Source organism: Paralichthys olivaceus, chromosome 12 (genome assembly GCF_024713975.1).
Source record: "Paralichthys olivaceus isolate ysfri-2021 chromosome 12, ASM2471397v2, whole genome shotgun sequence".
Lineage (NCBI taxonomy): Eukaryota > Metazoa > Chordata > Actinopteri > Pleuronectiformes > Paralichthyidae > Paralichthys > Paralichthys olivaceus.
Genome location: NC_091104.1, coordinates 25541581 through 25569187, shown reverse-complemented (window position 1 = coordinate 25569187; position 27607 = coordinate 25541581). Strand labels below are relative to the sequence as shown.

Below are 27607 nucleotides of genomic sequence, written 5' to 3'. Positions count from 1 at the left end.
TTACTATGTGCAAGAACAAAACATTAACACACCTGCTCAGTGAGTGTGTGTGACAGTACAACATTCCAGAGGCAGGGGTCGGCAATAGTCCTCAGACATGTAATACTCAGAAATGATGAGCTTGTAGGTCAGCAAATACTTGATAACAGCTAATAGTTCTATTACTATTTGCCATTAGTTATTAACAGTTCTGCTGGTTGAGTTGCAATATTGATCTTGTATACTTGCTCAGATCAATTCTCTTTATACATCGCTGATATATTTCGTATAGGGAACACTCGAAAAAAGCTTTTAGAGCAAAAAGTATTGCTTCCACTCCCAACGCCATTGTACAAACTCAGGGCTGATACATGAGGAATAAGGGACACACCTGTGATGAAGCACGATGGAGATATTTGAGATATTTAGACATCAATGACCTTGATAATAACTCGAAAGAGACTCTGTCCAGACCTGGTACTAACATCTGTCCTGAGAGAACCTGTCACAAGTGGACAGCTCTAGGTTTGTCAGTTCACACCTGACAGTAGAATGTGTCCCCACTGTAATCAGACCTCACTTCTCTGCTCTATATGCAAATAAACATAAACGTCATATCTGTTCCCGTTTTGGCCAAAGAGAATTAGAGATGTGTCTGTGTCCCATTCATTATTTTACTCATTTAAAAAACAAGAAAAATACAAAATCAATGTGTGTTAATATCATGGTAGTGGCCAAAAGTAATCAAACGTATGTAAAACTGTGAAAAGACTGGCGGGTCAAAGACGTCAGCTGGGTAGGAGGTCCTTCAATGTGGCCCAGGATGCATTTGCATTAACACAGCAAAGTGAACTTGGCCACCTCAGATTTTTATTTGAGGGATTGGATCTCAGGACACATTCGGGTGTGTTCAGACCTGAACATTGCTCATGACAGATGTTACTACCAGTTTCTGTGCATGTCCTGTCATGAGGCAAACAGTCTGAGCAGCTAAGTCCAGTTGCCTTTGATTCAACTTTTCTTGGTGAAAGTGAAAAAAGGCGGAATTCTGTAACAGGTCAAGGTTTTATAAAAAAAAAAATATCCTCAAACCTCGAACATAAAGAGACTGATTGTCCCACTGAACGTAGAACTTTTCAACAAGCTAAGACAGAGGACACTGGAGTGCCGGGACACGGTTGGAGCAGTGGGCTTCAACAAGGTGATCACCGTACCTCGACCAGGAAAGCGTTCCTTTCATTGTCACTCTCGATGGTCTTGATGGCCACATCCTTTCCTTTCCACACGGCCTTGTAGACAACACCAAACGTCCCTCTGCCAACAGCCTGAAGAAAGACAAGAAGACGACATCACTAGCCCGGGACAAACTCAAGAGAGGATGGTTGTGTACCAACTCAAGGTCACTCAGGCCATGTTAAACAGAGCAGAACCTCTTCAGCGTTAGAGGAGCTGGTTCAGACGCATGAACAGAATTTGACTGCACTTGGAGACATGTCCCAGCTAAGACAGTCTCTAATGAACCTGGGGCCTTGTGGCCGTTGTTTGAACACCTTGAGTGTTTGAGGGTTCGCTCGGGCCTCAGTGTTTTCTACGACCCAGTGCAGTGACAGCAGCTGGGTCCATGTCGCTCACGGACAGAATGAGACAAACCCAGGAGCCTGGGGCTCGGGGGGCTAATGTCAGGCTGCTGCTGCTGCTGCTGCCGCTGCTCTGGAACTTTACCGCTTCCACTTGAATGTCTTCATACTGGATGTCCTCGAACAGACAGACCGCCGGAGCCTCCACCATCGCCACAGCAGCGGGCGCACTCGTCGACGCAAACCGACGACGCTGGACTTCCAACGGCCACAAAGTTGACGTTATCGAGACAAACTCGGCGTGTGTCCGCTCCCCCTGACACACAGCAGCGCTCCGTCTGTTGTTGTGGATTCAGGAAGTGAGCAGCAGCAGCAGCGGCAGCGGCAGCGGCGGGGCTGTTGCCTCGTCCCATGTGAGTGTCTGTGAACGTCTCACAGCACACAGCGTGACGAGGGCCGGGAGTGGCTCTGACACTTGAGCCCAGCACGAGGCCGGCTGAGGACAGTCGAGCGGACTTCATCACATTAGGTGTCACTTAGTTCAACCATCAGGTGAGCGACGCGGCCACACTGGCGCCCCGCGGACGGACTGGCGCTCTTGAATGCAGCTTGGTTTTCTTGCTGCAGGCCCCAGAGTGTCCGCGGGGAGGCGACAAAGCATTTCCCCCCCCCCCCCCCATGAACGTCTGACCCCAAAGCTCGTTGAATGGACATGTATCATCATCACCACCTTCGTCATCATCATCATCACCATTATTATTATTATTGTTTTTATTCCTCCAGTATTTCCTCATTAACAAATTATGAAATCGTGTTTCATCAGATCCTGATTCTTTCCATTTTTTATTTCTATGTATGTTTCTGCATAGTGTTCTATTAAGCCCCTGTGTGTGTGTGTGTGTGTGTGTGTGTGTGTGTGTGTGTGTGTGTGTGTGTGTGTGTGTGTGTGTCTTTAGCTACCAATGGTGTAGACAGCTCCATTCCCATGGCCTACCTGAAGCTGGACTGCCATTTACAGGTAAGTTCAAAATATAATGTTGTTGTGATAATGACAAAATATTAATAGCATTGTTTCATATATATATATATTAAACATTTAACTGTAGTTAAAAAAAAGAATTTACTTGCCGTGTTTCTGAGGATTTATAAAACTGAGTCTGGTACATCTCACAAAGCCACCTCCCCATGGACATGGATTATGATAAATACCAAACTTAAATCGACACAGTAGATTGCATTCTTCATTATCGTTACTTTGTACGTCAGTATATTCTTATGACATTTGTGACCACAGCACAACTTAAACAGATTGAAGTGGCATAATATCTTTTTATTTTCCGAAGTGTCAAGGTCGTGGGCTGAAAAACCATGAAAACGTCATCTTTAAAGGCCACATTCTCTACACAGAAACAGATAAATAAAGGTCCACAACACTGGTAAGTGGAACACCATCGGTACATCTGACACTAAAGTTTAATAGCTCAAAGGTTTAGCGTTGAGTTGGTCCAATGGATAGAAACAGCTCATTCTAAGCTATAGAAAACACAACGATACTAGTTTCAGGTCATTATACACTAATGAAAACATGATCGTGATTGTTATTTTCCATTTCTACTGATAGATGCTCTAAATATCACACGCTGGACCCTTTACGAGAGTTTGAAACTGACACACTTCTTAAACCTGTCACTTTTAACAGCAGCTGGTAAATGCCTGAGCAGCTTGAGCCTTGTTAGAGGGTTGTGATTATTGTAAGTCACTATCATCACTTTACACTTATATTACAATAGAAGCCCACATTAGCTGATAATGAAGATGTTCTCTGTTAAATATCTTTCTATATGTTGTTCAAATAATGCAGCGACCTAATGAATATAACTTTTGCAGGATAATATTGTCTATATATTTACAGAACATCGTTTGATGAAATTATTAAATACCAATGTGCTGAATAAACTCAGTTGTATATATTAACACTTTATAAAGGACGAAAACATAGTAATATAGACAGTTACAAAATTATCCAATTTAAAAAAAAAAAAATCCTGAGTGATCTATTCCTCAGTCGTCCCCTGAATATGGACCCAGTGGACTTCTAAGTACAACTCACCACCACCTTCATCTAAAGGACGAGAGACGCACATTTTTACCTTCGCCAAGAAGGTCTTGTTTTCACCCCTGTCTGTTTGTCCATTGGTTTGTTTTTTATAAATTAAGCCAGAACTGCAGGACGGATGACCACGAAACTTGGTGGAAGAATGCGGTGTGAGTTAGAGACTATTTAAGTTTGGTGTGAATTCAGATTAGGCTGATCCAGACATTTTCCATCACTTTTTTTTAGCCTTGCAAGATAGGGCGCCTTTTGACATTTTCACTCCCACTGATTAATTTTTGCAGAGCTCCACTTAACAGAGGGCCAGTAAAATCATATTTAAATAAATACTCATAGGTGCTCGCCAATAAAATTACATTAATGCAAATACATTTCCTGCTTGTCAAAATGAGTGTGGAAAGAGGAGGTAGATGCAGTTGCTGAACCTGGTGTGCGCTCATCTGGTTGTTTCCGCTGATGGGACGATGGCACAAAGCCAGCTATGTTGTGGGTCAACATCAGCATTGAGCACACGGCACACCCACAAAACACATTTGTGTAAGTCTAGCACAAAATATTATTAGCAACCAACAGACCTTTTAGCCTCAGCTCTCCATAAAGCATGGTAACAATAAAGGGCTGAAGTACAAAAATGCTTGCAATGCTTGTTTCTGCTTACTGTATACATAAAGTATTTATGTATCTGCACAATCTTGAACCATGAATGTGGATCTAAGATAATTGACTTCCTGTCCAACCACAGTGTTACTGAGACATCCCCACTGTGACAGTCCCAGTGAGCTGCTGCTGTTCGTGTAGTTTCCTGGTACTACTTCAATTTTGATGCTGGTCTCTCTCGGCTGCCTTCAAACGTGTTGAGTTTTCGCTGCTTTCTGCGGTGCATTTTGGACAGATCCTTATCAAACACCTCCCCAGAGCGCAGAGCCGACACCAAGTCATCAAACTCGCCTTCCTCTTCATTGGCTTTGGTTTTCCTCGCCTTCTGCTCTCTCTCTCTCTTCAGCTAGAAGCAAAGAGAGAGAGAGAGAGATTGTGACAAAGAGACAGTGGATGAACATTTATCCATAATGAATGAGGTGATCATCAGACCTAGTATATGGAAATTTGGAAAGTTTGTAGGTAAGGTCATAGATTTAATCTCTCAGAAGTTAACATGAGAAATGTGCAGATTTCAACATTTTCAAATGAATGCATGTAAAGTGCACCACCAACAGACAGCTGGTCCAGAGCAATTCAAATACATTTCTCATCCTTTCAAAAGAATATTTTCACATCTGCCAACAGTACATCCCTCTCTTTATCTCTTAATGTCTGCTGACCTGTGCCTCCATGAGTGCCCTTCTCTCCTCCTCCTCCTTGACTCTGGCCATGTTTAGGTTGTCCTGTTTGGCCTCGAGGAACGCTTCAAGGAAAGTGTCGAAGATCCCAAAGAACTCATCCGGTTGCAGTTTGGACGTGTCCTCTCCAAAGTGTCTTAGTGCCTTTCCAAACTACAACAAGAGACAAAGAGGGAGCACAGTTCAGTTGCAAAGTGTGTTTGTGATCCCACAGCCCTCATGACAGTGATGTCCCAATTGTATTAAAATATTCTGCTATTCTTCTTCCATCTTTTTTTGTTGACCTCAAACATATCTCATTGTGGACACTGGGGACATTTATTTTTATGTCATCAGGTTAAAATCCTAACTTGATACAATATGGATATGGGCAGCATCTATCAGGTGATTGGTCTGGTGTATACTGAAATTGATGCTACAATGTAATGTGGAGGCAAACATGAATATTCAGGCCTGGTCACACATACACCTGCATATCAGTGATGAACCTTGGCCTCCTGTTCACGTCCAATCTGTATTATAAGGAGGCCAATAAAACATCTGCTTCCTGTGGCGAGGGAAATTGCAACATGGCTTCACCTGAAATGCAACATTAGTGAACTTTGATCCACGATTTTCGCTTCAAATTCATGTATGCCTTTCGTCAGCAGCCCATTACCATCTTGAAGGAAACGTTCATGTACAACAATTTGGCTTTTTCCTTATGATGTTTTGATGTATATCAATCATATGTCTGTATATTTAGTAAGGGTGTGGTTGGCCTAGATTAACAAACTGGATGTAGTGGGAAACTGGGAGTTCGCTCCAGAATTTTTCATAGATGTTGAAGCATATTCCTGGTTTATTTGCGCTGCTCAGTGTTCTGATGATATTCAAAGTTTTTAAGGTAGAGTAAATCAGAAAATAAATCTGAATGGCAGTTATCGGTTGCCCACTCACCAATTCTTTGGCCTCGGTGAGCGACTCCTCTACCTCAGAGAAGCTGAAGGAGGCCACAGTGATGAACTGACTGACCACAGGGACAAACTTATCAGCAGGAGAGTGAGAGGACTGAGCCTGCTGGTACTGCAGCTCCTGCAAACGGACAACAAGACATCAGACAGAGCGACAGGACATTAGAACAAGATTTTCAAGCTCTCTACTGAGCTCACTTACCGCCTCTACGCTCTTTAGGCCAGATCTCAGATTGCCAATGTCCTTCTCCAACTCTGTCATACTGAGGGGAGACAGTAAGACAAACACATGCTGTTTGTGGTTTTAGGGTGAGTTGCAACTGGAGCTACTAGAACAACTGAGTGTAGAGACCTTCATTGAACCCTCTGAAGTCTTGGCCAGGTTATATACTGCATTTATTAATTACCCTGTAACGTCTCTCACTAAAATCATTCAAAGTGCTGAAGCTCACTTCCTATCTGGTTCCAAATATATGGCCACATTACCCTTAGTTTTGCCTCCAGACTTTCTTTTCCTTTTGAACCAATTTTAAACTACTCTCAATCACTTTGAAGGCTCTGTCTGGATTATCACGCCCTTATATTTCCCACTATTATTCATTTACCGCTTTAGATCCTCAGACAGGATCTATTGTATTCATTCCTCCCCATCCCCTCCTTCATGACCGTGCGTGTGTGTGTGTGTGTGTGTTACTTCATCCCAACCTGACTTTAGCAGCTTCTGGCACATTTGGAAGCTCGTCACTGAAGGTCACCACCTTCGGGTACTTCTTCTCCAGTACAGTGATCATGTAGTGGAGCAGAGTGATGTTTCTACAAACACGCAGTACACACATTTTACAATCAACCATTTAACACATATAACTTTCTTTGTTTCTTTTAAAACAAATTGCTGAACAAGTGAAAAGGTCTTATTTCATCCCAGGAGACATTCTGTCCCATCATAGTAGAAAAAGCACATCACTCCATCCACATGTGTGTTTAATATTCAGCCATCTCTCATTATATTTTCTGAACATGGATGTTTCCTATTTCCACAAGTCAACATGTCTTCAATGAAAAAGGCTAGTTAAGTAGGTTGCCAGGCAGAGAACTGTACTTGTCTATGCTTGACTTGGTGTCAGCTATCTTGTTGAGACTGGAGACTTTAAATCCGTATGCATTTCCTCGCTGTCCTTTGTTCATGTAGTTCCCAAAGGCCAGAACCACCTCGAGGAGCTGATGCAGCCTCCCACTCTGTACCACCTCTCTGGACGCCAGGCACAGAGCTGAAACCCCAGAGAGAACGAGGGAAATGTTAACACGCAGCTCTCAAATCAAAACTGCGAGTCAGCATCTTAGAAAGTCCTCAGCAGAGGACACAAAACAGAGCAATAAAAGAGAAATGAGAGAAAAGAGAGCGGGAGGTTACCTTTGATTTTAGGCTTGACCTCAGACACTCTTTCAGCAAACTTCTTCTTGAAGTACAGAGACTGCAGTCTCTGTTGGTAGTGGCTGATTCTGGGTGTGGACACAAAACAGACGGAATAAATGTGAGCAGCACCAGCAGGGAGAGGTGGAGAAATATTTAGTGGAACTCAATGTTCTCTCTTTTTAACGAAATGGACCAATATTCAAATTATTCTGTGGATGCTGTATAAACGATTTGTGTAGATTCATATTTAACATTTATGTGTTAGGGAACGACATTATATATGAGATGGAATTACACCATGAAAACATGGCACTTTGACCCTTGACCTCTACCATCTTATAAAGTGATGCAGTACCCACTGCTGGAGCCATTTCTGCTTTTAACAAGGCCTCTAAGTTGATAGTGAGAAACTGCTCCATTCACCAAAATTCCAATGACTGCGTTTAACTGTGATCAGAACAGAAGTTATTTTGGTGCGTACCTGCTCATGTCATACAGGAAGCGATCTGCTTTGGCCATACGGTCCAGCTCATGCTTGTGTTCTTCTAACAGCTCGATGTCACTCTTCTCAGGAACAAACTTCAGAAGCTTCAAACGCAAAGACACATACACACAAACGATCAGAAAACTACGTCATTCTGTTGGTTGTTAATCATCAGACATATTAGCCCAAAGTAAATAAGTTGTTTCCATTAGAGACCTGCATCATAGTTTCTTTCTCTATACTGTATCTCATAATATCAACATGTTGGTGTGGAAGATTTTCCAACAGCCAAACGCTTCAGATGGATTTTACAAATACAGAAGGAGCCTTGGACATCAGACACTCCCCCTACTCTTCAGAATGCAATGTTTAGGAATGGACATGTGTGTCTATGGGTTGGGTTGTGTGTTTCTTTGCATGTGTGCGTTTCTGCACCTGCTCCAGCATGTCTTTAGGTAAATCCTCCTGTTCATCCATGGTCAGGATGGCCTGACGCATCTCCTCATTGGTCAACTTCAACCTGTAACACAGACAAAAATTGTATTTCAGTTGTGAATACAATCACTTAAACTAACTCAATTTAGAGAAATTTAATGTGATGCAATCTTTTTGTAGAGGCTGTAATAGAGATGTGTTTATTTAACTTTGGAGGAAGTAATTTTTGCTTTTGTCAAGGCCAGTGTAAGAAGCATCAAAAGTTCCCATGTTGGAACTAAGGCCATAACAGAATCTTCAGTTAGCTCCATATTTCTACTCTTTGTTAAACTTTGGTTAAATCATTAATGGATGTACTGATTGAGTTTGTTAAAAAGATTGCAATAAGAGGATAAAACAATACACAAATCAAATTAACACATACCACACTGATATGGAACCAAAATATTAAGTGTCAGTAGTGAAATGGACTTTGGTGACTCCCAATAGAATCAAATATGTCATCTACAAAAACCAAAACAAATTAAACTAAAACTGAATAAAATGTTTGACCAATGCCAGGGGAGAGCAAATAGCAGCAAATAAATAGCCTGAAATCTAAATGTAGCTTATTTGCAGCAGATTACATTTTAACGATATTTCAGCTGTTGATACTGTGTTATACATATTTGGAAATTATTATTGTGTTTCCTTGTATACATATTGTACCAAAATACATTTAACACTTTAACATACCTCTACTTCTTACTTATATTTCTTTTTATATGGGTCTGTACCTGAACTGTAAAACCCAATTAACCAATAAATTAAGTTTTTCTGATTATTCAATCTGATTCTGATACACAGGTACATTGATAATCATCAAGCGATCATAATCACTGTCATTTAGAGCCATGGTTAAACAACTATAGCCACACCCTCAGACGTGCATGTCGGCAAGCAGAGAGAAGGTGGAAAAAGGACAAACTCAGAGTATCATATGAAATATTATAGGACCGTCTATCTGAATATCAGAAAGCCATAAAATCTGCAAAAACCGAGGTGCGACCCAAAAACTGTCCCTTCTGATAGCATCCCTGCTCGCCTCTTAAGGAAGTCTTTGACACTGTTGGCCCATCCATTCTGTCACTGATAAACACCTGCCTTCTCTCTGGTTGTGTCCCAGCTGCTTCTAAACATGCTGTTGTACAGCCCTTGCTAAAGAAAGAAAATCTTGATCCCTCTGCTCTCTGTACAGGCCCATTTCTAAACTGCCCTTCTTGTCCAAAGTCCTAGAGAAGGTAGTTCTCACCCAGTTGCAAACATTTCTAATCAACAATAATGTGTACGAAAGTTCCAGTCTGGGTTTAAACCCCGTCATAGCACCGAAAAATCCCTTTTAAGAATATTTAACCATTTGATTTGAAGTATTGATTCAGGAGACTCTGCTGTACTAGTGCTCCTAGATCTGACACCGTCGATCATGCAATCCTGTTGTTACGTCTAGAAAACTCTGTGGGGATTAAAGGTGCAGCCCTCAGGTGGTTACAGTCACAGTTAACAGATAGGAGTTTCTCCTTCCACCTGGGTGATTACTGCTCTGGGACGGCCCCATTTACATGTGGTGTACTTCAAGGATCCGTTCTAGGCCCTATCCTATTCTCCCTATATATGCAGCCACTAGCATCAATATTTGTAAAATACAATGTCTCCTTCCACTGCTTTGTGGATGCCATACAGATATATACTTGCCCCTGAACCTTTAAACTAAGACTTCACTGCAGCCCCTGCTTGACTGCCTAAATGACATCAAATTATGGATGTATACATACGTATTGTATTGGGACACTCTGAACTGCTGGATGTGAGTACCCTTGGCCCCCTTGCTCCTAATATTCACTCCACCATGAAGAGTCTTGTCCATTTTGATAGGTTTTTTAAAATTGACCAGGACATTTCCTCAGTTGTCAGGAGTGGCTCCTGTCAAGACTTATAGCCAAGGTAAAGGCCTATCTCCCACAAAAGGATCTCAAGAGAGTTATCCATGCCTTCATAACCTCTTGACTGTAGTCTTAGACCAATCCTCCATTCAACACTTACAGCTTGTCCAAAATGCTGCTGCTTGCCTCCTGACCAAAGACAAAAAGAGAGACCATATCACACCTGTGTAGCACTCCCTCCACTGGCTTCCTGTTCATCACAGGATCGATTTTAAATTTTTACTGTTAACTTTTAAATCTCTTAACGGACTGGCACAGCCTTACTTAGCCAAACTTCTCCATACTCCATACTCCAGTTAGGGAGCTGAGATCATCCACTCAGCTACTCCTGGACCTACCTAAAGCAAGACTCATAACAAAAGGTGATCGTGCCTTCCCACTCTTGTTGGACCTTGTACTGTGAAGCACTTTGGTCAACCAAGTTGTTTTAAATGTGTTATATAAATAGATTTGACATTGATATTGACATTTACTTGCAGAAAATTATCTGTAAACAGTGAATGAGGTCAATTTAGACCAGCATTTAGATGCTTTTCACATATGGTATTAACATTCATCCTAACCGATCTGATCACAAGTGGACATATGGTCCACATATGGAGGTGGTGACCTAATGGCCATGTCATAATATGTGGAATTAGCCCACATGTAGCGATATCTTCTTTTGCAGTAGCAAGAATTGTGTCCACACACTGACCTTGAGAGCAGAATGATACAGTTCTGTGCGCGGCGACCGTCAATCACTGACAGCTCTTTGACTTTCTTTACAATCGTGCGATCATCCTCAACATCTTTCTGTGAATAGAAAAGAAAAGTCAGACTGCAACAAAATACAAAACAATAAACCATGCGATGACTGGGAATCTGGCAATTAAACAATGACAGTATCGTTATTTTGAAATACCGTCTTTGAATAATAAATCTTATTACAACAAAAATGAGCATGAGGAGTAGATTCATTTAGTATCTATGACCCAATATATGTGGTTCCAAGAATTGGAGGTAGAATAGGAGGTAGAGCCTTCAGCTACCAGGCTCTCCTGTGGAACCAGCTCCCACTCTGGGTTCGGGAGGCAGACACCATCTCTACATTCAAGACTCTTTAATAAAGCCTATAGTTAGGGCTGGGTCAGGTGAGCCTTGAACTATCCCTTAGTTATGCTGCCATCGGCCTACATGTCTGGGGTAACTCCCATAATGCACCAATGAGCACTTCTCCCCTTCTTTCTGTTTCTCTGGCCCTACGTTTATTTAGTTATTTTACTAACTATGTGTTTGTTTCCTCCCATTCTCTCTCTCTGCAGTGTCTTGTTGTTGTTTCATGTCACTGCAGTATGCATTATGTTACCTGTGGTCTTTGGTAAGCTGAGAACGTCCTCTGGAACTCTTCTAGATCCAGTTCTTTGAACACCTTCATGTCATCGATTTCTTTCCATATGGTTCCTTCAGTCTTTTCCAGAAACAAACAATGTTGTTAACATCATTTTAATTAGAGGTCAAATTAATAACTTTACCTGGGATTTCAACTCTGGGACAGGACTCTGACCTCAGCAGAGATTATCTATGTGGATTCCACCACTACTACAAGCTAAACCGGTGTCTTGCCCACTTCATAGTGGTGTAGTTGGCTGCTCCTGGACTACTGCCAACAAAAGACTAAAACCATAAAACCACAAGTGGATACTCTCTCACTTCCCTCTTGATACTTTCACTATCAGCTTGTTGGAATTCTTTAAGGAGGAATGAACATGTCTCATATTATTGGTGGTGATGTTGATTTTCAGGATTCTGTTGAAAGTTACATATTGCAGGCAAATGGGTCAGACAAGGACATTTCTTAAAATTATCGACATGCATTTGGTGATGTTACAGAATATGTACTGTATAACCATCAACAAATCAGCCATGTTGAGGGAACGTGTCCAGGTCACAGCCAGGTAAAATCAAAGGTGTCAGTTCAGCTCTGCTGCTGTGGGACTGATCTTTGAATCTCTACCAGATGTCTTTGGAGGATGTTCAGTCAGCGATAAAACCGTATAACCACAAAAGTTTTCTTGCTCCATTCTTCTGTGGTAAGAAGCTACACTGTACATACAGCAGCTACCAGACTTAGCTACTACATAGCCTCCTTAAAATATTTAACTACACAACAAGGCTATGGTATTGACAGGATGGCTCAAGCTGTGATTGACTTTTCTTCATTGTTGAAGATACCTAGAGATTGAAAATAAAGACAACAATAAAGGTCCAGTGTGGAAGAATTAGATGCATCTGACAGCTGAAATTATATATATATATAGCAATATTTTAAACAATGCTTTTATTGTTATGTTATCATTATTGAAAATTAGAACCATTGTGTTTTCATTACCCTACAATCAGCTCTTCATAGCTACGAAGAGAGAGAAGGTCCACTACGAAGAGAGAGAAAGTCCACCATGTTTTTACAGTAACCCAGAATGGACAAACTAAGGTCTGGATCTAGAGAGGGAAGATCCCAGTTAAATGTAACTTGAGGGCCACCTTAGGTTCTCTAATGCAGTTGAGAGGGGAAGAGTAAGGTGAGGGATAATAATTTGGTTAATAATTTGATCACAGTCTCCCCATTCCACATATTGACATGTCCTTAAGATACTGAAGCACAAACTGGCCCTCACTGCTGTGTCGCTAGTTTGTGATAGATGTGGGATAGAAAAGGTGCTGCACATAGATGCACTGTATGGCAAAACTGTACTGTCAAGAAGTGGCCATTAAGACTAGAAAGGCAGACCATTAAATCCTACACACTGAACCTTCAAGGAAGTTAAGTTGTCTTCTCGTTATCAGTAACAAATGAGTAACAAAATGTTATTGGGGTAATATAAAGTACGACACAAACTAATCAACACCTGCCTTGTGTTTAAATCAAAACCTGCTCAATGTGAGGGTGTAGGTGAAACATTAGTGTCAATAAAGATAGTAATATTCATGAGCACCAATAGACCTTAGGCAGTTTGCTCCAGTTGAATGACTTCATCGGGTTGGATGGCTGGGGAATATTCTTCTTTGGGGCAGTGTTTAGTGAAGCTCCTAGAGGAGGAGGAGGAGGAGGAGGAGGGGCAAATGGGACCATGCCAAAAGATGGTGGGCCACCTGGAGGAGGAGGTGGAGGAGGAGGAGGAGGAGAGGGGATGGACGAGGCAACACCAGCAGGGACTAAACCACCAGAAGTCACAGGAGGTCCTCCTGGAATGCTGGAGTTCTAAAGGTTAACAAGAGAAAATTAAATCAGATATGGACAACGAATTCTGAACAGACAGACGAGCGAGCTTGTTGTGTTGGTGAACATACAGAGCTGAGCTGCTGCAGACGATCAGAGAGACCTGCCACTTGTAGCTTCGCTTGCTTGTGGTCGTTGCTCTCTCGCTCCAGTTTGTCCTTCATCTTGTTCAGCATCGCCATCATATCTTCTTTCTCCTTGCTCTTTGCCTCACACTCCCTCTCCTTCTTCTCAAAACGCTGCTGTAAGTTCTGCTGGTCTGGAGGAGGAAGAGGGTCAATCTAATGCTCACAGTGCTTAGACCATTCTTCACACAGAACTGCTTATTCATATTCTATATTCTAATATCAATGGATGTTTTCATGTTTGTATGTAACGCCCTTTTTACACCTAATCTATTGCTGTGAAGACAAATTTACATATAAATGTGGATAATTGCACACGGTTCACTTCCTTTAGTTGCTACTGCATAATCATCTGATGAGTCAGGAAAAGCAAAAACTGTACAACCAACCATGTTTGTTCATTTTAATGCCGAACATGGACATGTGTGTATTTACCTTTTCTCATTTTATCAGCTTGTTCTTTCCATTGTTTGACCTCACCCTCCTTGATGAGCCTAAAGACACATACAAACACAAATGAAGAAAGAAGTTAGTCTGCATCTTCCACCACCAGCACTACCGCACACACACACACACACACACACACACACACACGCACACACAGGAGCTACATGTCTTATCATTTGTCACTAAAGTACATTTACTCTTAATCAGCTTTTTTTCCTAAAAACAACATGGATAAAAAATGATGCACAAGTGTCCACTAGACACAAATATCACATTTTGAAGATAGATGTTAAAAAAGAAGCAAACAAGTATATATATACATACAGATATTGAATAAGTTAAATGAGGATTAAACCTTTATTTGTGATTTTTTGTATTTTTAAACATAATCTTGTTCGTGTATGAACAATAAATAGTTAAGTTAAAATGTTTGTCATGTTTGGCAAACGTCAGCAGCCATCTCTGCAGGAAATGTTTCTGTTACCTCTACTAGTCAAAAAACTGGTGTTTTGGCATATATAACATTAGTATTACAGTAATCATTAATGGGTGGATGTTCATGTCTCAGAGTTAGGAATCCTGCACACTTACATGCGGATAATATTTTTAACATTGAAGTCCTCCAGCGGAGCAACGTCAGGGTTTTCACCTTTGTCCGTCTGCAGAACCAGCTGCTGAACTATCCGGTCCAACAGCACCCAGTACTGAAGTGTGGTGTTGTTCTGCTTATCTGCAGACAGACAGTGACACGAGTAAGAGAGAAACTTCCACTGCCATGGATCATGTAATGAACTGTGGGCGGGCAGACAGACAGACAGACAGTCTTACGTGGAATCATGAGACAGTGCTGCAGCGCTGACAGGAGGTGAGGGTAAGCTTCAGTGTGGTTCAGATTCTTCTTGATCAGCTCAAACATCTGGCTCGCACTTTTAGTTTCTATATGGACCTGAGGCGATGTTACAGAAGACATTTATTACTGGTTTTATAACACAGTACATATTTGCATTTTCAATTTTCAAATTTAATGTGACATGCTGAAGTTGTGCTGGAGCAAGTGGGTTTTATTTTAAAGGAACACAACGTGCAGGTTATAGTATTAAATTGTTTTGGTTTAATCCATAAATTCCCCTCTTAAAGTTGTGCTGTGTACAAGAACCAAAGATGCTTGGTATGGTGTAAAACATCAGAAATGTTAAGTCTGCTGATCTAGAGTGTGACATAAAGAAAAGTTTGTGTTCAAGCATTTGGAAAGTGTAAAGGTTTGTCTAAATGACTTACAGCATCGAAGCGTTTGGAAATCACCAGCTCATCTTCATTCCTCAACATCTCAAAAAAGTCCAGATGTCTGGAAGACAACAACAAAGGTGTGACAACTAAACTCAGAAAATTATTTTAAACTCTGTTAATGTAGAAATCAATTAATGTGGCCTGCTGCTTATATGTTAGTTCCATGATACATTCCATGTTTGCACCTTTAGGTGCAGCTGATGTACCTGTCCAAGGTGGCGTTTTCATGGGAACGTAGTTTGTCAATGATTGGCTGGATGCCCAGCATCAGAAACTCGTAGCGCAAATGGATACGGAACTCCAGACTGGTCTGTGAAACACACACATGGACAAAACATGTCCACATATATTATTCATATTCATCTTTGTTTGTTAGATAAAATGAAAATACAGGACTCTCAAACACCAACAGGAAAACATCAGGTAGTAGCATCAGTCCCTGACAGTTAAAGAGCCAGTCATCCTGAATTTTTTCTTGGAGATTGATCAGGAACCAATTACTCAAGAACTTGAGTTTTAAACACACACGCCCTCACTAGAAACCAAATTCAACAACTGCTACAAAAACTGTCACCAACAGGGACCGAGTGCCTTTTAGAAATTACTCAGCAATTTAAAAAATGAAATCCAAAAATAAAATTTTCAGTAATACAAGTGGACTTGTGGCTCGAGCCACATACACAGGGGATGTCAAAATCTACATCTTTGATATTTAAAAAAAAAACAACATTAACACCGGCCTTATCTTTTAAGGGGATGTAACTAGAGTGAAGGAATGACACTTAAAGAACAAATAAACACACATAGTAAAACAGTATACTGATGGTACTTATTGCTGCATGCATGTGATTGCTCCTTCAACAGAGACAGTTTGTTCATTACCTCTCCTGTTCCCTGACTGAGCACAGCATTAATGAAGGACATGACGGCAGTCTTCAGATTAACTTCATCTCTGTAGCGGCCAGTGGATCTATCCAAGTCTGTCAGCAGGCTCTGCACACAGGACAGAAAACACTCTGGTTATACACTTATATAACTGCTGTTTTTGATGTTTGACACCACGTGAGCCTCAAAATGATTGTCTTCTGTCCAACCACGAAGAGGATGATTCCAAAGGCTTTTAATGACAACAGAACTTTGCAGAGACAGCTTCTCCAATTCAGAGGCATGATGGGATGGGCAGAAGTGAGACAAGCAACACAGAGAGCATATGCATATCTGATTGATACCTAATGGGTGTAAACATTTAACACCATAATTCAACATTTTGACTCAAAGTTTTTATAATTATTTGACCTTATTTTGTAACATCCTAATTTAGCATTTTGACTCCTATGAGCTATGAGTTGTCATATCAAGAAATCAGATTAATCTACTGTATGTCGTCCTTTCACATCCGTCTTTGCAAAAAATGAAAAATAAAATAAATAAAATCAGACCTGAAATCGTGTTCTCTCTGAGGCAAATTTCTGGTAGTGCAACATAGCTTCGAGCACTTTCTTATGGCCTCCTGGCACCAGACACACCGCACCAAGGATCTCTAACACTGCAACCTAAGAAGAGAGAGGACTGGTCAGTTACAGATGAAAAGAAGAACAAAGTAAAGTTTTTCCTTAAAGGTCCAGTGTGTAAGGTTTAGGTGAAATGAAACTATTGGCAGAAATTTAATGTAGAATAATCCTCATGATGTTTTCACTAGTTCATTTCATCTAAATTGTATGAATTGTAGTTTTCTTTACCCCAGAAAAGACCCTTTATATTTTAATACTTTATATTTACATTTAGGGGGTCCTCTCTACGGAGACCGCCATGTTTTTTACATTAGTCCAGACTGAACAAACTAAACACCTTTTGAGTTTTTATGACAATTAAAGCTACCACAGGTTCTTTTTCATGTTTGGAAGGAGAGGGTGAGGTGAGGGGTGTTCAGCTGCAACATGCAATTTTAACACTTGATATCACAAAAATCTACACACTGTACCTTTAAAGCAAAACCATCATGGAACCAACATTAGTTTCAATGCATACACACAAACACGCTGGGGCAGTGCCATCCCCTTTGTGGATATATCCGATCTCATAGTCATTATGAATGTCTTGTTTTTTTAAATTTTGTGTCCCTTTGTGGTTGTTTCTCTTATAGTCATTTTACATCTCTGCTTTTGTGTCCTTGTGCTCATTTATGTCATTTTGCAGTTGCTTTGCGACCCTTTGTACTTGATTGACTCTCTGAAAAAATGTTGACCAGATGGGCCCATTCAGTGATCCTTACATAGAAATTACTTCATTGCAAACCAGCATCCAGAAACCAAATGACATTCACCAAATCACTCAGCTTCTAATGTACTATTCGTACCTTGGTCTTGATGTTTTCAGTGGCCAGACTTTGTGCGATGATATTAATACTCTCGCAGTGACCCAGGACATGAGCTCGACCCTGTGAATTGTTCATCAGAGCTTTGATGCAGCCAATCAGTGAGGTGTGGATGTGAGACTCTGTGGTCTCATAGTCCATTGACTTGAGGAAATTCAGGATACACGACAGGCCGTCCAAGTCAATGAATCGTGTCACGAACCTGAGGGAGATCAGTCAGAGTGGAAGTTGGAGGTAATTCTTTTTCACAGAAACACATGCGTTAGAATTGGAACTGTACCTCATTGGCTGTGTCCTCAGAGCTGTTCTTAGACCATCGACGATCTTAACTCTTCCGTGCTCGTTCTCATCCTCCAGTGCCAGCAGAGACCTCCTCTGGATATGGAGTTAAACAAAGTAATTCCAAATAGGTTACATGGTCATTCAGGGCCAATAATGGTGAGTGTTGGGCATACGTCCCTGTGGCTCCTCAGTGGAACTATATGTTAGTAAAGTGCATTCCTATATAAATTAATGCAATGTATATAAGCCTCATATGTACAATTTTGACACTACTACAATGGGGTTCAGAATATTGATGGCTTTATTGTTTTACTAAAAGTATATATATATATATATAATTATAGCAATTATATAAAATAATCCTACAATTTTATATACAAAATTGGTGATGGAGCAAAAATATGTCAATAATTTTTTTCTGTGAGTGAACCGGTGATAGGAGGATGAAAACAAAATGTCTTGTGAGACTCACAGCAGCCATGGACCTGAGCTGGTCAATATAAAATTCCGGCCAGTTGGTTGCTCCTTTATTCTCCTCTGCCTCCTGAAAAACATAAAGACACACAGACGTATGAGGTCACGATAATAAACTGTATACTGTAGGATGCAGAGATATGTTTTTTGGTGTATTTATAGTTTCTTACCAGTTTCTTGCTACAGTAAATGTTCCATTTTTTCTCTGCCGGTAAAGAAAACATGGCAGCCCGGTGCTCCTCTGTAAGGTCCAGTTCATCCTGGGATGGAAGGAGACAATGAGGATGAAGAGGGATGACGTAAACAAAAAGCGCTTCAATAATTATGGATGTTTGAAGGCACTTAAGAATACAGATGTTTTGAGCATACCAACAATGCCTTGTACTCACCACCAGCTCAGTGAACATAGAGTCCAGCTCCTGAGGAGGGGGCATGGGCAGGGTGGGCTCCATTGCAGCCACAATGTTATCGTGGCAGTAGGTGATCTCTGGTTGGTCACTTCCTTTGAAGCAGCAAGAGAACAGAGAGGACAGGCTGCGCCCCTGGGGCTCCTTCCCCCGGGATGCCATGGTTACAGCAGGCACCACCAGAAGTAATGGCTGGTAGTAAATAAACACAGCAGAGAAATTTCTGGTTAGTTATTCTCAATTATTATTATTATTATTATTATTATTATCTAATATTGAGTTGCATGTTGCAGCAATTCTTATAATAAAAGATCTGACAAATGTAAAAATGAACTGGATACAAATGACATACGATAACTTGTTCATTTAGTGCAAAACTTTTTCCTTTATATACTGTATGTCTTATTTTCTCAGGTCAGTTTGACCCATATTTTACATCACATCTGGTTACTCCTTTGAACCTTTGAACCTTGGACATTCCAATTATAAATATGAATAACAATTTGTAAGGTTGTATTGGCACTAAAATATTTTTGAAGATACCTTGACCTCCCCTCTGGTGCCACCATAAGCTGTAATCAAATGTGCAGGTAACTCATTCACAGCAATGTTGCCAGTAACTGCAAAAATACAATGAAAAGTCTGTGTGCTGTGTTACAGTTATAATAGGATGCACGATTGATAATATGTCATTAAGCTTGTACTGTATGCCACTACTGAGATATAAAAACCATCAGGTTTTTTTAGTTTTTAGTTTAGTAATGTGTTGATGTCATTTGGTGCCGTACAAATTAATTTGAATAATTTTTTTTCGTTCAATCTACCACAATTCTAAAAAATAATACTCATCATTTTAAAAAGTAACACAAATAAGGCAGGAACATATAAATCATTTAAAAATAATCAAGTTTTTCACACAAATATTGATGTATGACAATGTAGATGCTGCAGATATTTTGTGATTGGGATAAGAAGAGCTTGAGTGGAATTAGTGCTGCACAACATTTCCACTAACAATCAGATGAACAATAAATAGATGCTGAACAATTCTTAACGGTCACACAAAAATAATTCAAATACCATCTCTTGAAAATCAATCTAATACAATTTGAATCATTTTTGCATATCCATATCCAGGTCTCCAAAGGCTGCACAAACATCCCCTTTGTACTAACATGATCAGACACATGCACCTGCACAAAGTAACACAGTCAGACACAAATTAATTTGGGGTGTGATTTACAAACTGGAACCACTCCTGCTCAGGTGAGTCACGAGGTGTGGCTCAGTGCACTGACAACACTGTCTGTGTATGGACATTTATGAGGGATGTGATTTATCATAGAAACAGCTCTTTGGATTGTTCCGCTACAGAAATAGTTTCAGTGAAGTTGCAAAACAGCTGCATACTCAGGTTCCTATATAGTAATAAAGCAAAAATGCTGACGGCCCGAAACCAGAGATGCAAACAATATGCTCTTCTATATATTTTTCCAGTTAGAGTGGTAACACAGTGTACAGTTTGTTTAGTTATACATTGTTGTGGACGGAGTTGTTTATGTGTGGTTGTTTGTGGTGATACTCTACTGTCAACCATAGACTGTATTTAAAGATTTATGACAAGACAGTTAACCAAAAGAGAAGCCACATTTTCTTCATGGCCACCTTGTGGCTGGCTGCACTATCACTCATAAATGCCTGCCTCTACCTCAGTGGATTGGACATAGACTAAACTAAAGTCGGCTTGCAAATAGATTTTTTTTTTCTCAAACTAAACATTTGGCAATTCTGCTCTGCTCTCATGCTCCTGTAGCAGTCCAGGTAAAACCTCTCTTCAAAGTGTCATTACTCATACTTATCTAAGCTTGAAATGGCAGTTCCTAAACAATTGAAAGAATTCCTCTCAAGGAACACCCTCCTTCAAACAAATCACTTGTGCCGCTGCAGCTCAGTTTTTTTCTTCATACATGACCTGCAGGTAAAATCTGGAGAATTGGATACAGAGTTCACCCGCAGTTCTCCTTCCACACACACAGCAGGAGGTTTTCTGCACAGACAGTTCACAACAGCAACCAATCCTTCAGGTGAACTCTCTGGACATCTCCGTCGATGTCTTCCACATGTATGATGTATGATATGTCTTTTGTTTTCATTAGCGTCTGTCGCACATTAGAAGCATCATCAGTAGTGAATATTCACTACTTACTTGGGTCCAATTATGGTGTCAGTCTTCTCATATCACTTATTTGCAGACAACATCCAACTGACATGGATGTTGGCATGACTAATTCCATTGTTTATCTTTTGCCTCATTTACGTCAGTGCACTTTTAGATGATCCGTTTTATCTTAAAAAAACACAGACAAGTTTTTGTGCATGTTACAATTTTTTTAAACACATGAACATATTATTAATATATATATTCAGTCATGGAAATAGTCACCCGTCTTCAGGTTTTACACACTGGTGTTTACATATTAAATTCGTCACATGTTCCATAACTTTACAGCTTTTAGTTCAAATGTTCCGTCCAAGTTTAGCTTCTTAAAAGTTTATTTCCAACCACACCAAGTGGTGCGCACCACACCCGGGTCTGTGGATGCAGAGCTCCCTGAGCGGAACCTGAAACGGAAGATTGTTCAAAACATTTTGTCTCTGCACCTTCCTTTTCTTTTCCCTTCCCCTTTCTCTCTTCTACATTTTTTTTTTACTTCAAATCAGAGATCAAACTATTTGTTTACTTCAATTATGCAACTTTCTCCCAATACAGCTTTGACTGAAAGTGTGATTGCATTCCATGTATCATTTTTTTGTGTTATTTTCTATCCACTGCTGAAACTACAAAACAATTTTTTTTACAGTTTGAGTTCGGCGCAGTGCCGTCTTTGGATTTTTGGTTCAATCACTCCTGGCTTCTCAAATGTTCTTTTCAGTTTCTGAGATTTCTGTGTGTGCAAACGACACTGCATTCTCATGCTCTTTTATGGGCATTGGCGGGGTGTTTACGTACGCTAATTAGGAAAAACTGACGCACGCTTTCATTTTACGAACAGATGGCATTCATCAAAATAAGAACACAGATGCAAACAATTCTGCAGCTTAAGAGTCATGAATTAGGAAACTTCTTTTAAAAAAATGTAAGAAAATTATGATATTGGATAATAAGACACTGGTGAATGAGCAGAGCCATTCTCGTTCTATCTTCAAGAACCCCATGTCTTCTGAGAGTATGTCCTCTAACATCTCAAATATTTACCTGATCTCTTTCACTTTGTCCTATTTAATGGATTTAGCAGTTCATACACAATGTCTCCTAGTCTACCAAAGCTTTAGTGCTCTCCCCTCGTTTTAATAAAAAAGTGTTTTACCTTGTAAGTAAACCTAAAAGTAATGTTATGTAAACAGGCCAAATCTAACACATTTGACACAGATACAAACTACAATAAAATTAAAATGACGTGATTCTTTTTCAAGCCTTGATGACTGATTCAATATTCCTAAGTCAGTGATTGGCTCCACTGTCAGTAAATAAAAGTATATTTTGCATTCTGGTAGTACATGCACATTCAGCACAAATAAAGTTGCAAATGAGTGAAATGAACTTGAAGGGTAAAAGGAAAAGTATTCTGTTGAGAACAATGGGTCAAAGGAAGATTGTAAATTCTTTCTCAGGTCTCAAAGTTTCCAGAACCTCCTTGCCATGAGGCAACTGTGTTAACCACTGCACTCCCATGTGCTTCTTTATCATCCTTTCATCCCATTCACACATGTTGGGGTCCTGTATCTTGCCCAAGGACACACAGACTTGAGGAGCCAGGGATCTAATCTAATCAAATCCATTTAACTTCCTGTGATATAGCCACCCCAATGATGGAGCATCAGGAGATTGAAGCATCAAGTGGAATGAGGATGGATTATTGTACTGTAGAACTTCTCTAGTGGTTAATGGTGGAACCTGGATGTGGAACTTCATGGGATTCTGCCAGATGACCCAGAGGTCAAAAGATACTTGACAGTCAACATTGTTGTAAAGGTTTCAGAAAATGCCACCCACAGTCTTATCCCTAACTCTTCACCTTGGATGAAGGTACAGCCATCCGTTGCTTGGTTTCTAAAGGTCAAAGGTTGTTGCAACAGAAGCGGAAGGAGCTTTGTGTTGTTGTGAGCCTCAGTGAGACAATATGAAGATACAAAAGAAAAATCCAGAGCCTTACAGCCAAACTCGAGTGACAAAGTCAAAGACTGACATTACCTCATTGAAAGGTGGTTTTAAAAAAATATGTTATGGATGATGAAATCCCCAGAGTTTATCGTTGGCTGTGTAAAAGCAGCACAGGCAGCAAAATCCAAACATCCGTCAATTTGTTTGTAGGCAGATTTAGGGTAAAGTGTAATCTGAAAATTTGACAATTAAGATTAGAGATGAAAATACAAATCAATCAATTAAGCAATCAAATTTTATTTGTATAGCCCATATTCACAAATCACAATTGTGTCTCATGGGGCTTCAACAACATGACATCCTCTGCCCTGCCCTGAAAAATTACAACAACAAAAAAATGTTTAACAGTGGAAAAAGACCGTAGAAACCTCAGAGAGAGCCACATGTGAGGGATCCTTCTCCCGGGACGGACAGAAGTGCAATAGATGCCACGTGTAACTTGTGTGAATCATATTCCTCATCTGCCTTCCCTGGTTAATTATCAGGAAACTAGTCCTACCTGTAGCTGCCCAGCTCAATATAAAAATCTCAAAACTTCCTTTGTCTCTGTTCCCATGTTTGCATTAAGAGGCCAGAAATCATTATGTACTTAAACAACATTTTTTGTCCAGACAAGTGCTGAACAAATGAACTCACTGACAGCCAAACTCAAACAAGCCAATATGGCCTTGTGACACAGGGATGTCAAATACATTGTTCTCTATTTTAGTTGTTTTCTGTGAGTTATCTTACTTTTAGATTAGTTGACTAGTCTCTGTCTCTACAAGTCTCCATTTATTCCACAGGGAAAATGAGCTTTTCCCTGGAACAAATAGCGAGACAGTGTCCTTGCCTCAGTCACGTAAATGTTTTTTTTTTATATAACAGCATGTCAGTAGTTGCTGCAGGACTCAAATAATGATCAGCTGTGTGTGTGTGTTCACTTTCTGTATAGATTGATGACAGAGTTATAATTCATCCTGATGCCCAGCTCAACCACTCAGCTCGGAGTTTCCAGGGTTTAACCAATACGTTATTGATCCCTGCAGGGGCAGTGTGTTTTCTCTTGCCCCTCTTCCACACAGTGGTCAAAGGTCAGTGTCAGCAGCGGAACAGCACTTCTGCAGCTGTAAGGGACTCACTGTGTCATCTCTCCATCAGCCATGTTTATTGTTGTACCTCGAGTCACGCGTCACTTGGGTTAACATTACCGTTTCCTGTGTGTCCGCTGTGTGTGGTTTCACCTGTGGCTCATTGGTTTCACCACCTGTGTGCTCCCCTTCCTCTCTGTCATTTTACCCTGAACTTCAACTGTTTTCACATTTCTCCTAGCATTTTATGTTCTTGGTTTTTCAGCCTCTGTCCACTCCTTGTCGGATTTTACTTTTCGCCTGTTTTACTGACCGCCTGTGTGCCAATCAATGTTTGTAAAGACTGATTCTCACTGGCTCTCAGCTCTAAGCCCATTGCTACTATAATGTTTCATGTTCACAAAAGTATAGTTTCATTGAGTAAGCCTCATCAATGTTCTAATGACCCTATCCTAAGAATTCTGGGGGGCCTCACAAAGTCTAACATTGATCATCTTGGATAACCTGTACAAAGCTAACAACTCTGTGTTTTCCTATCTGGCTATGAAAGTGTTTGTGTGGAAGAGGCAGAGTTGTTACTTACAAGCAACATCACCAGATCCATGATTAGACCATTAAATATGACATGAGACAACCTGCAGGTACATTCAGTTACAGTGACTGACAAAAGGTCCATTTAAAGGTGCAGTGTGTAGAATTTTGTGATATCTAGTGTTGAAGTTTCATGTTACAGCTGAACACCCCTCACCTCACTCTCTCCTTCCAAACATGAAAAAGAACCTGTGGTAGCTTCAGTTGTCATAAAAACTCAAAAGGTGTTTAGTTTGTCCAGTCAGGACTAAAAAAAATGGCGGCCTCCATAGAGAGGCTCCCCTCGATTTGTTTTGTAGTTCCACAGTTATTCTGCAGAGATAGTTTAATTACTGGCAATTGATGCTTTTACAATCTTATTTTATCCCTGCAGCTCAGAATACCATGAGGAAACTGGTGATAACTGGATATAAATCCCCTCTGTTGTATGTAATTACAAAACTGATGATGATTCGGTCAGATCAAACCACTGCTCTTTTCCTCTCACCCATCTGCTCTGCTCTGGTCGAAACAACCTTGCATTACTTTCACATACAGTCTGAATCCAGAGTGCAACTCTTACTATACTGTTTATTGATCTGGTACTTTAACGCAGCTCTTATCAGGGTCGTTTGAAGTGAATACCAGACTCTTTCTTTCACAGTGTTTTGACTGTGGTCTGCAGCCCCCCACTCACTACAGCCACCCCTGCTATGAGTGACCTGAAAATTGCACTCTTCACTTTAACTGGATGTGGATGACATGTGCTTGTGTTTCTTTCACACGCAGAAGAGTTGTTGCACTTGTAGCAACAGACTTTAGCAACGACACTTTAAAATGTTTATGATGTTCTCTCTACCGTGTATTGCCATTTTCACTAAGAGCAGGGTCTGTATTTGTGTGTGTGTGTGTGTGTGTGTACGTGTTTGTGTGTGTGTATGTGGGGTTAGAAAAATAGGTGTCTGTCAGTCGCTTTCTGGCTTCACACTTATTTTGTGTTATATTTGTTCACTTGTTACTGTGAGACAGTCAAGGAACTTTTGTATTTCTTTCCTTTACTTACACAAATCTTTGAACCTCCGCACACAATAACACAATTGTTCCACTTCCATTCTCTCAATACATTATTTTAGCCATTAATATTAAATTAATTTTATTACTTTTGAACATTTTCATTTTGTGGTATGTAATAGATATTCGAGACTCTAGGTGTTTCCCAATCTGATAAATCTCAATTCAGAAGTAATATTAATTTAATAATTTCAACTGGAACAGATGACTGAATTGTCACCACTTATTTTTCGAGGGTTGCCAGGAGCAAGAGCCAATCCCAGGTGACATCATGCGAAAGATGGAGTACACCCTGGATAGGTCACCAGTTCATCACGGGGCCAACATGTAGAAACAAACAATCCAAACCCTGATACACACCTATGGGCAATTTAGAGTTTTCAGTTAAGCTGAATGTCAACTGTGGGAGGAGAATGTTGAGAACACATAAACTCCAGACAGAAAGGCCCCAACTGATTCAAACCCAAAACCTTCTTCCTGTGCATGTGAGGTGACAGTTCTAACAACTGCACCAACATGCTGCCATACATCTCCATGTGTTCATTTGAAATCAAAAGAGTTGTCACACAGGATTAATCAGGTTTCAAAGCATCCATGGTCAAACACAGCAGTAACACAGGTTCCTGTCATCTCAGTTCACTACTTCACTTATATTGAATGAGTGTGCTCCCAATAATTACCGATTCCGAGTACAGTGTGCAGCGGATGTAATTGGCATACAGCTAGGGAACATACAAACTAATTATGGTACAATACTTTTTACTGTGATGACATGTAAAAAGTGCAGGGGCCAAGTAAACCTCTGGAAATTCAGATACATGCTTGATGAAGAATCCTTGCCAAAGTGATGATAGGGCTACAGCAGTGGAAAAAAGTACAAGTATTGAAACAATGAACAATTTAATCATTCATGGAGTACAGCAAGATACTTTTAGTATAGGGGTACTTAATGCCAGATCATGATTGCTTTACCTAACTTGGTAAAGGTATATGTTGTTGGGAATTAGCTTGTGGACTATTTCTAAAATCCTGGCTACAGACCTGATAAAGCCCCTGGACTTCTGATGTCATCATCCCCTACATGAATTGTGCAGATCATTGAAGCTTTCTTACCTTTGATATCCTCTTCTATGTGATCCAGTGAGATACCATGCTCAGCTTCAGCAGGGTGTATAGCATCAGTCAGGTGTCACATTAACATCTGTAGCAGAGATCATTCACTCCGCCGGCACTGCAGCTCAAATGGAAGTTACTCCAACAGCTGGTAATCAGTGAAGACTTTGATATATATTGAAAAAATCTCTGAACGTGTTCAACACGAAGAACGAGAGCAAAACTATAAGAAACAATGTAGATGATGTTGAAACGAAGATTCAACTCCAAAGACAGATTTTTAACTTTTTGAATTAAAAGAGATACAGTTGAATTCCAAAAGCTCAATCAGTGTCTGACGTCATTTTAATAATCCACAAAAAGTTTGATGACAAAATCCACCAGAGAAAGAAGAGTCACCAGGAGCTGATTCAAAGAGAGATTTCCTGGGAGATTGGCAGAAATGTGCAGGTGTCCAAGAAAATAAAAATCCTCACGTATGTCCACACAGGGCCTGTTCTTGCATTTCTACCTCTGCATTCCTCTTCTTTCCATTCTGATAGGATCAGGAAAGTTCGTCAGTATCTGCCAGGCACAGTGAACAGGGAAACTGACAGATCAGCCTGAGTGAGACTGTACAGTATGTGGAGAGCTCA

General features: G+C 40.4%; 2 protein-coding genes and 1 long non-coding RNA gene across 5 annotated transcripts in view; 1 reads left to right on the top strand and 2 right to left on the bottom strand.

Annotated features, from left to right (window-relative positions):
• The window catches only part of LOC109628158 (mitogen-activated protein kinase kinase kinase 7-like), a 13201-nt gene extending 11064 nt beyond the window's left edge, over nucleotides 1-2137 (bottom strand). Inside the window, exons 1-2 of one of the 2 annotated variants that reach the window (XM_020085126.2) lie at nucleotides 1702-2137; nucleotides 1194-1304 (exon numbers count right to left, since the gene is read on the bottom strand). In XM_020085126.2, coding sequence (XP_019940685.2) covers nucleotides 1194-1304; nucleotides 1702-1767 — 177 coding nt within the window. In that variant the 5' untranslated portion in view covers nucleotides 1768-2137. The remainder of the gene's footprint in view (nucleotides 1-1193; nucleotides 1305-1701) is intronic. The other variant, XM_020085127.2, reaches the window with a different exon arrangement.
• LOC138412278 (uncharacterized) lies at nucleotides 1978-2988 on the top strand. The gene is made up of 3 exons (XR_011244739.1): nucleotides 1978-2108; nucleotides 2513-2574; nucleotides 2900-2988. It is a non-coding gene; the product is annotated as an uncharacterized lncRNA (long non-coding RNA).
• daam1a (dishevelled associated activator of morphogenesis 1a) lies at nucleotides 2866-27607 on the bottom strand. Of its 2 annotated transcripts, XR_011244738.1 has the most exons (27): nucleotides 26973-27607; nucleotides 18909-19118; nucleotides 18690-18779; nucleotides 18518-18589; nucleotides 18044-18138; nucleotides 17746-17965; nucleotides 16829-16942; nucleotides 16272-16382; nucleotides 15596-15699; nucleotides 15381-15447; nucleotides 14931-15048; nucleotides 14694-14832; nucleotides 14091-14149; nucleotides 13602-13789; nucleotides 13255-13512; nucleotides 11620-11721; nucleotides 10969-11066; nucleotides 8293-8377; nucleotides 7855-7961; nucleotides 7371-7459; nucleotides 7059-7227; nucleotides 6665-6772; nucleotides 6162-6222; nucleotides 5946-6080; nucleotides 4989-5159; nucleotides 3317-4672; nucleotides 2866-3232 (listed from the first exon to the last, which is right to left on the bottom strand). XR_011244738.1 is itself a non-coding variant. In XM_069535815.1 (26 exons), the coding sequence occupies exons 2-26, from the start codon at nucleotides 19086-19088 to the stop codon at nucleotides 4478-4480; spliced, it is 3135 nt and encodes a 1044-aa protein (XP_069391916.1). In that variant the 5' UTR covers nucleotides 19089-19118; nucleotides 26973-27607; the 3' UTR covers nucleotides 2866-4477. The 2 variants fall into 2 exon arrangements, 1 of the variants encoding a protein (XP_069391916.1); XM_069535815.1 differs by having other exon boundaries at nucleotides 2866-4672.

What these genes read in the sequence shown, in the direction of transcription:
- daam1a (XM_069535815.1), bottom strand. Translation starts at nt 19,088, where the DNA reads ATGGCATCCCGGGGGAAGGAGCCCCAGGGGCGCAGCCTGTCCTCTCTG. An exon ending in CTATGTTCACTGAGCTGGTG is followed by an intron (nt 18,780 to 18,908) that starts GTGAGTACAAGG and finishes CTTCCATCCCAG; the next exon opens with GATGAACTGGACCTTACAGA. An exon ending in CCAGAAGCTGCTAAAGTCAG is followed by an intron (nt 6,223 to 6,664) that starts GTTGGGATGAAG and finishes GTCTCCCCTCAG; the next exon opens with TATGACAGAGTTGGAGAAGG.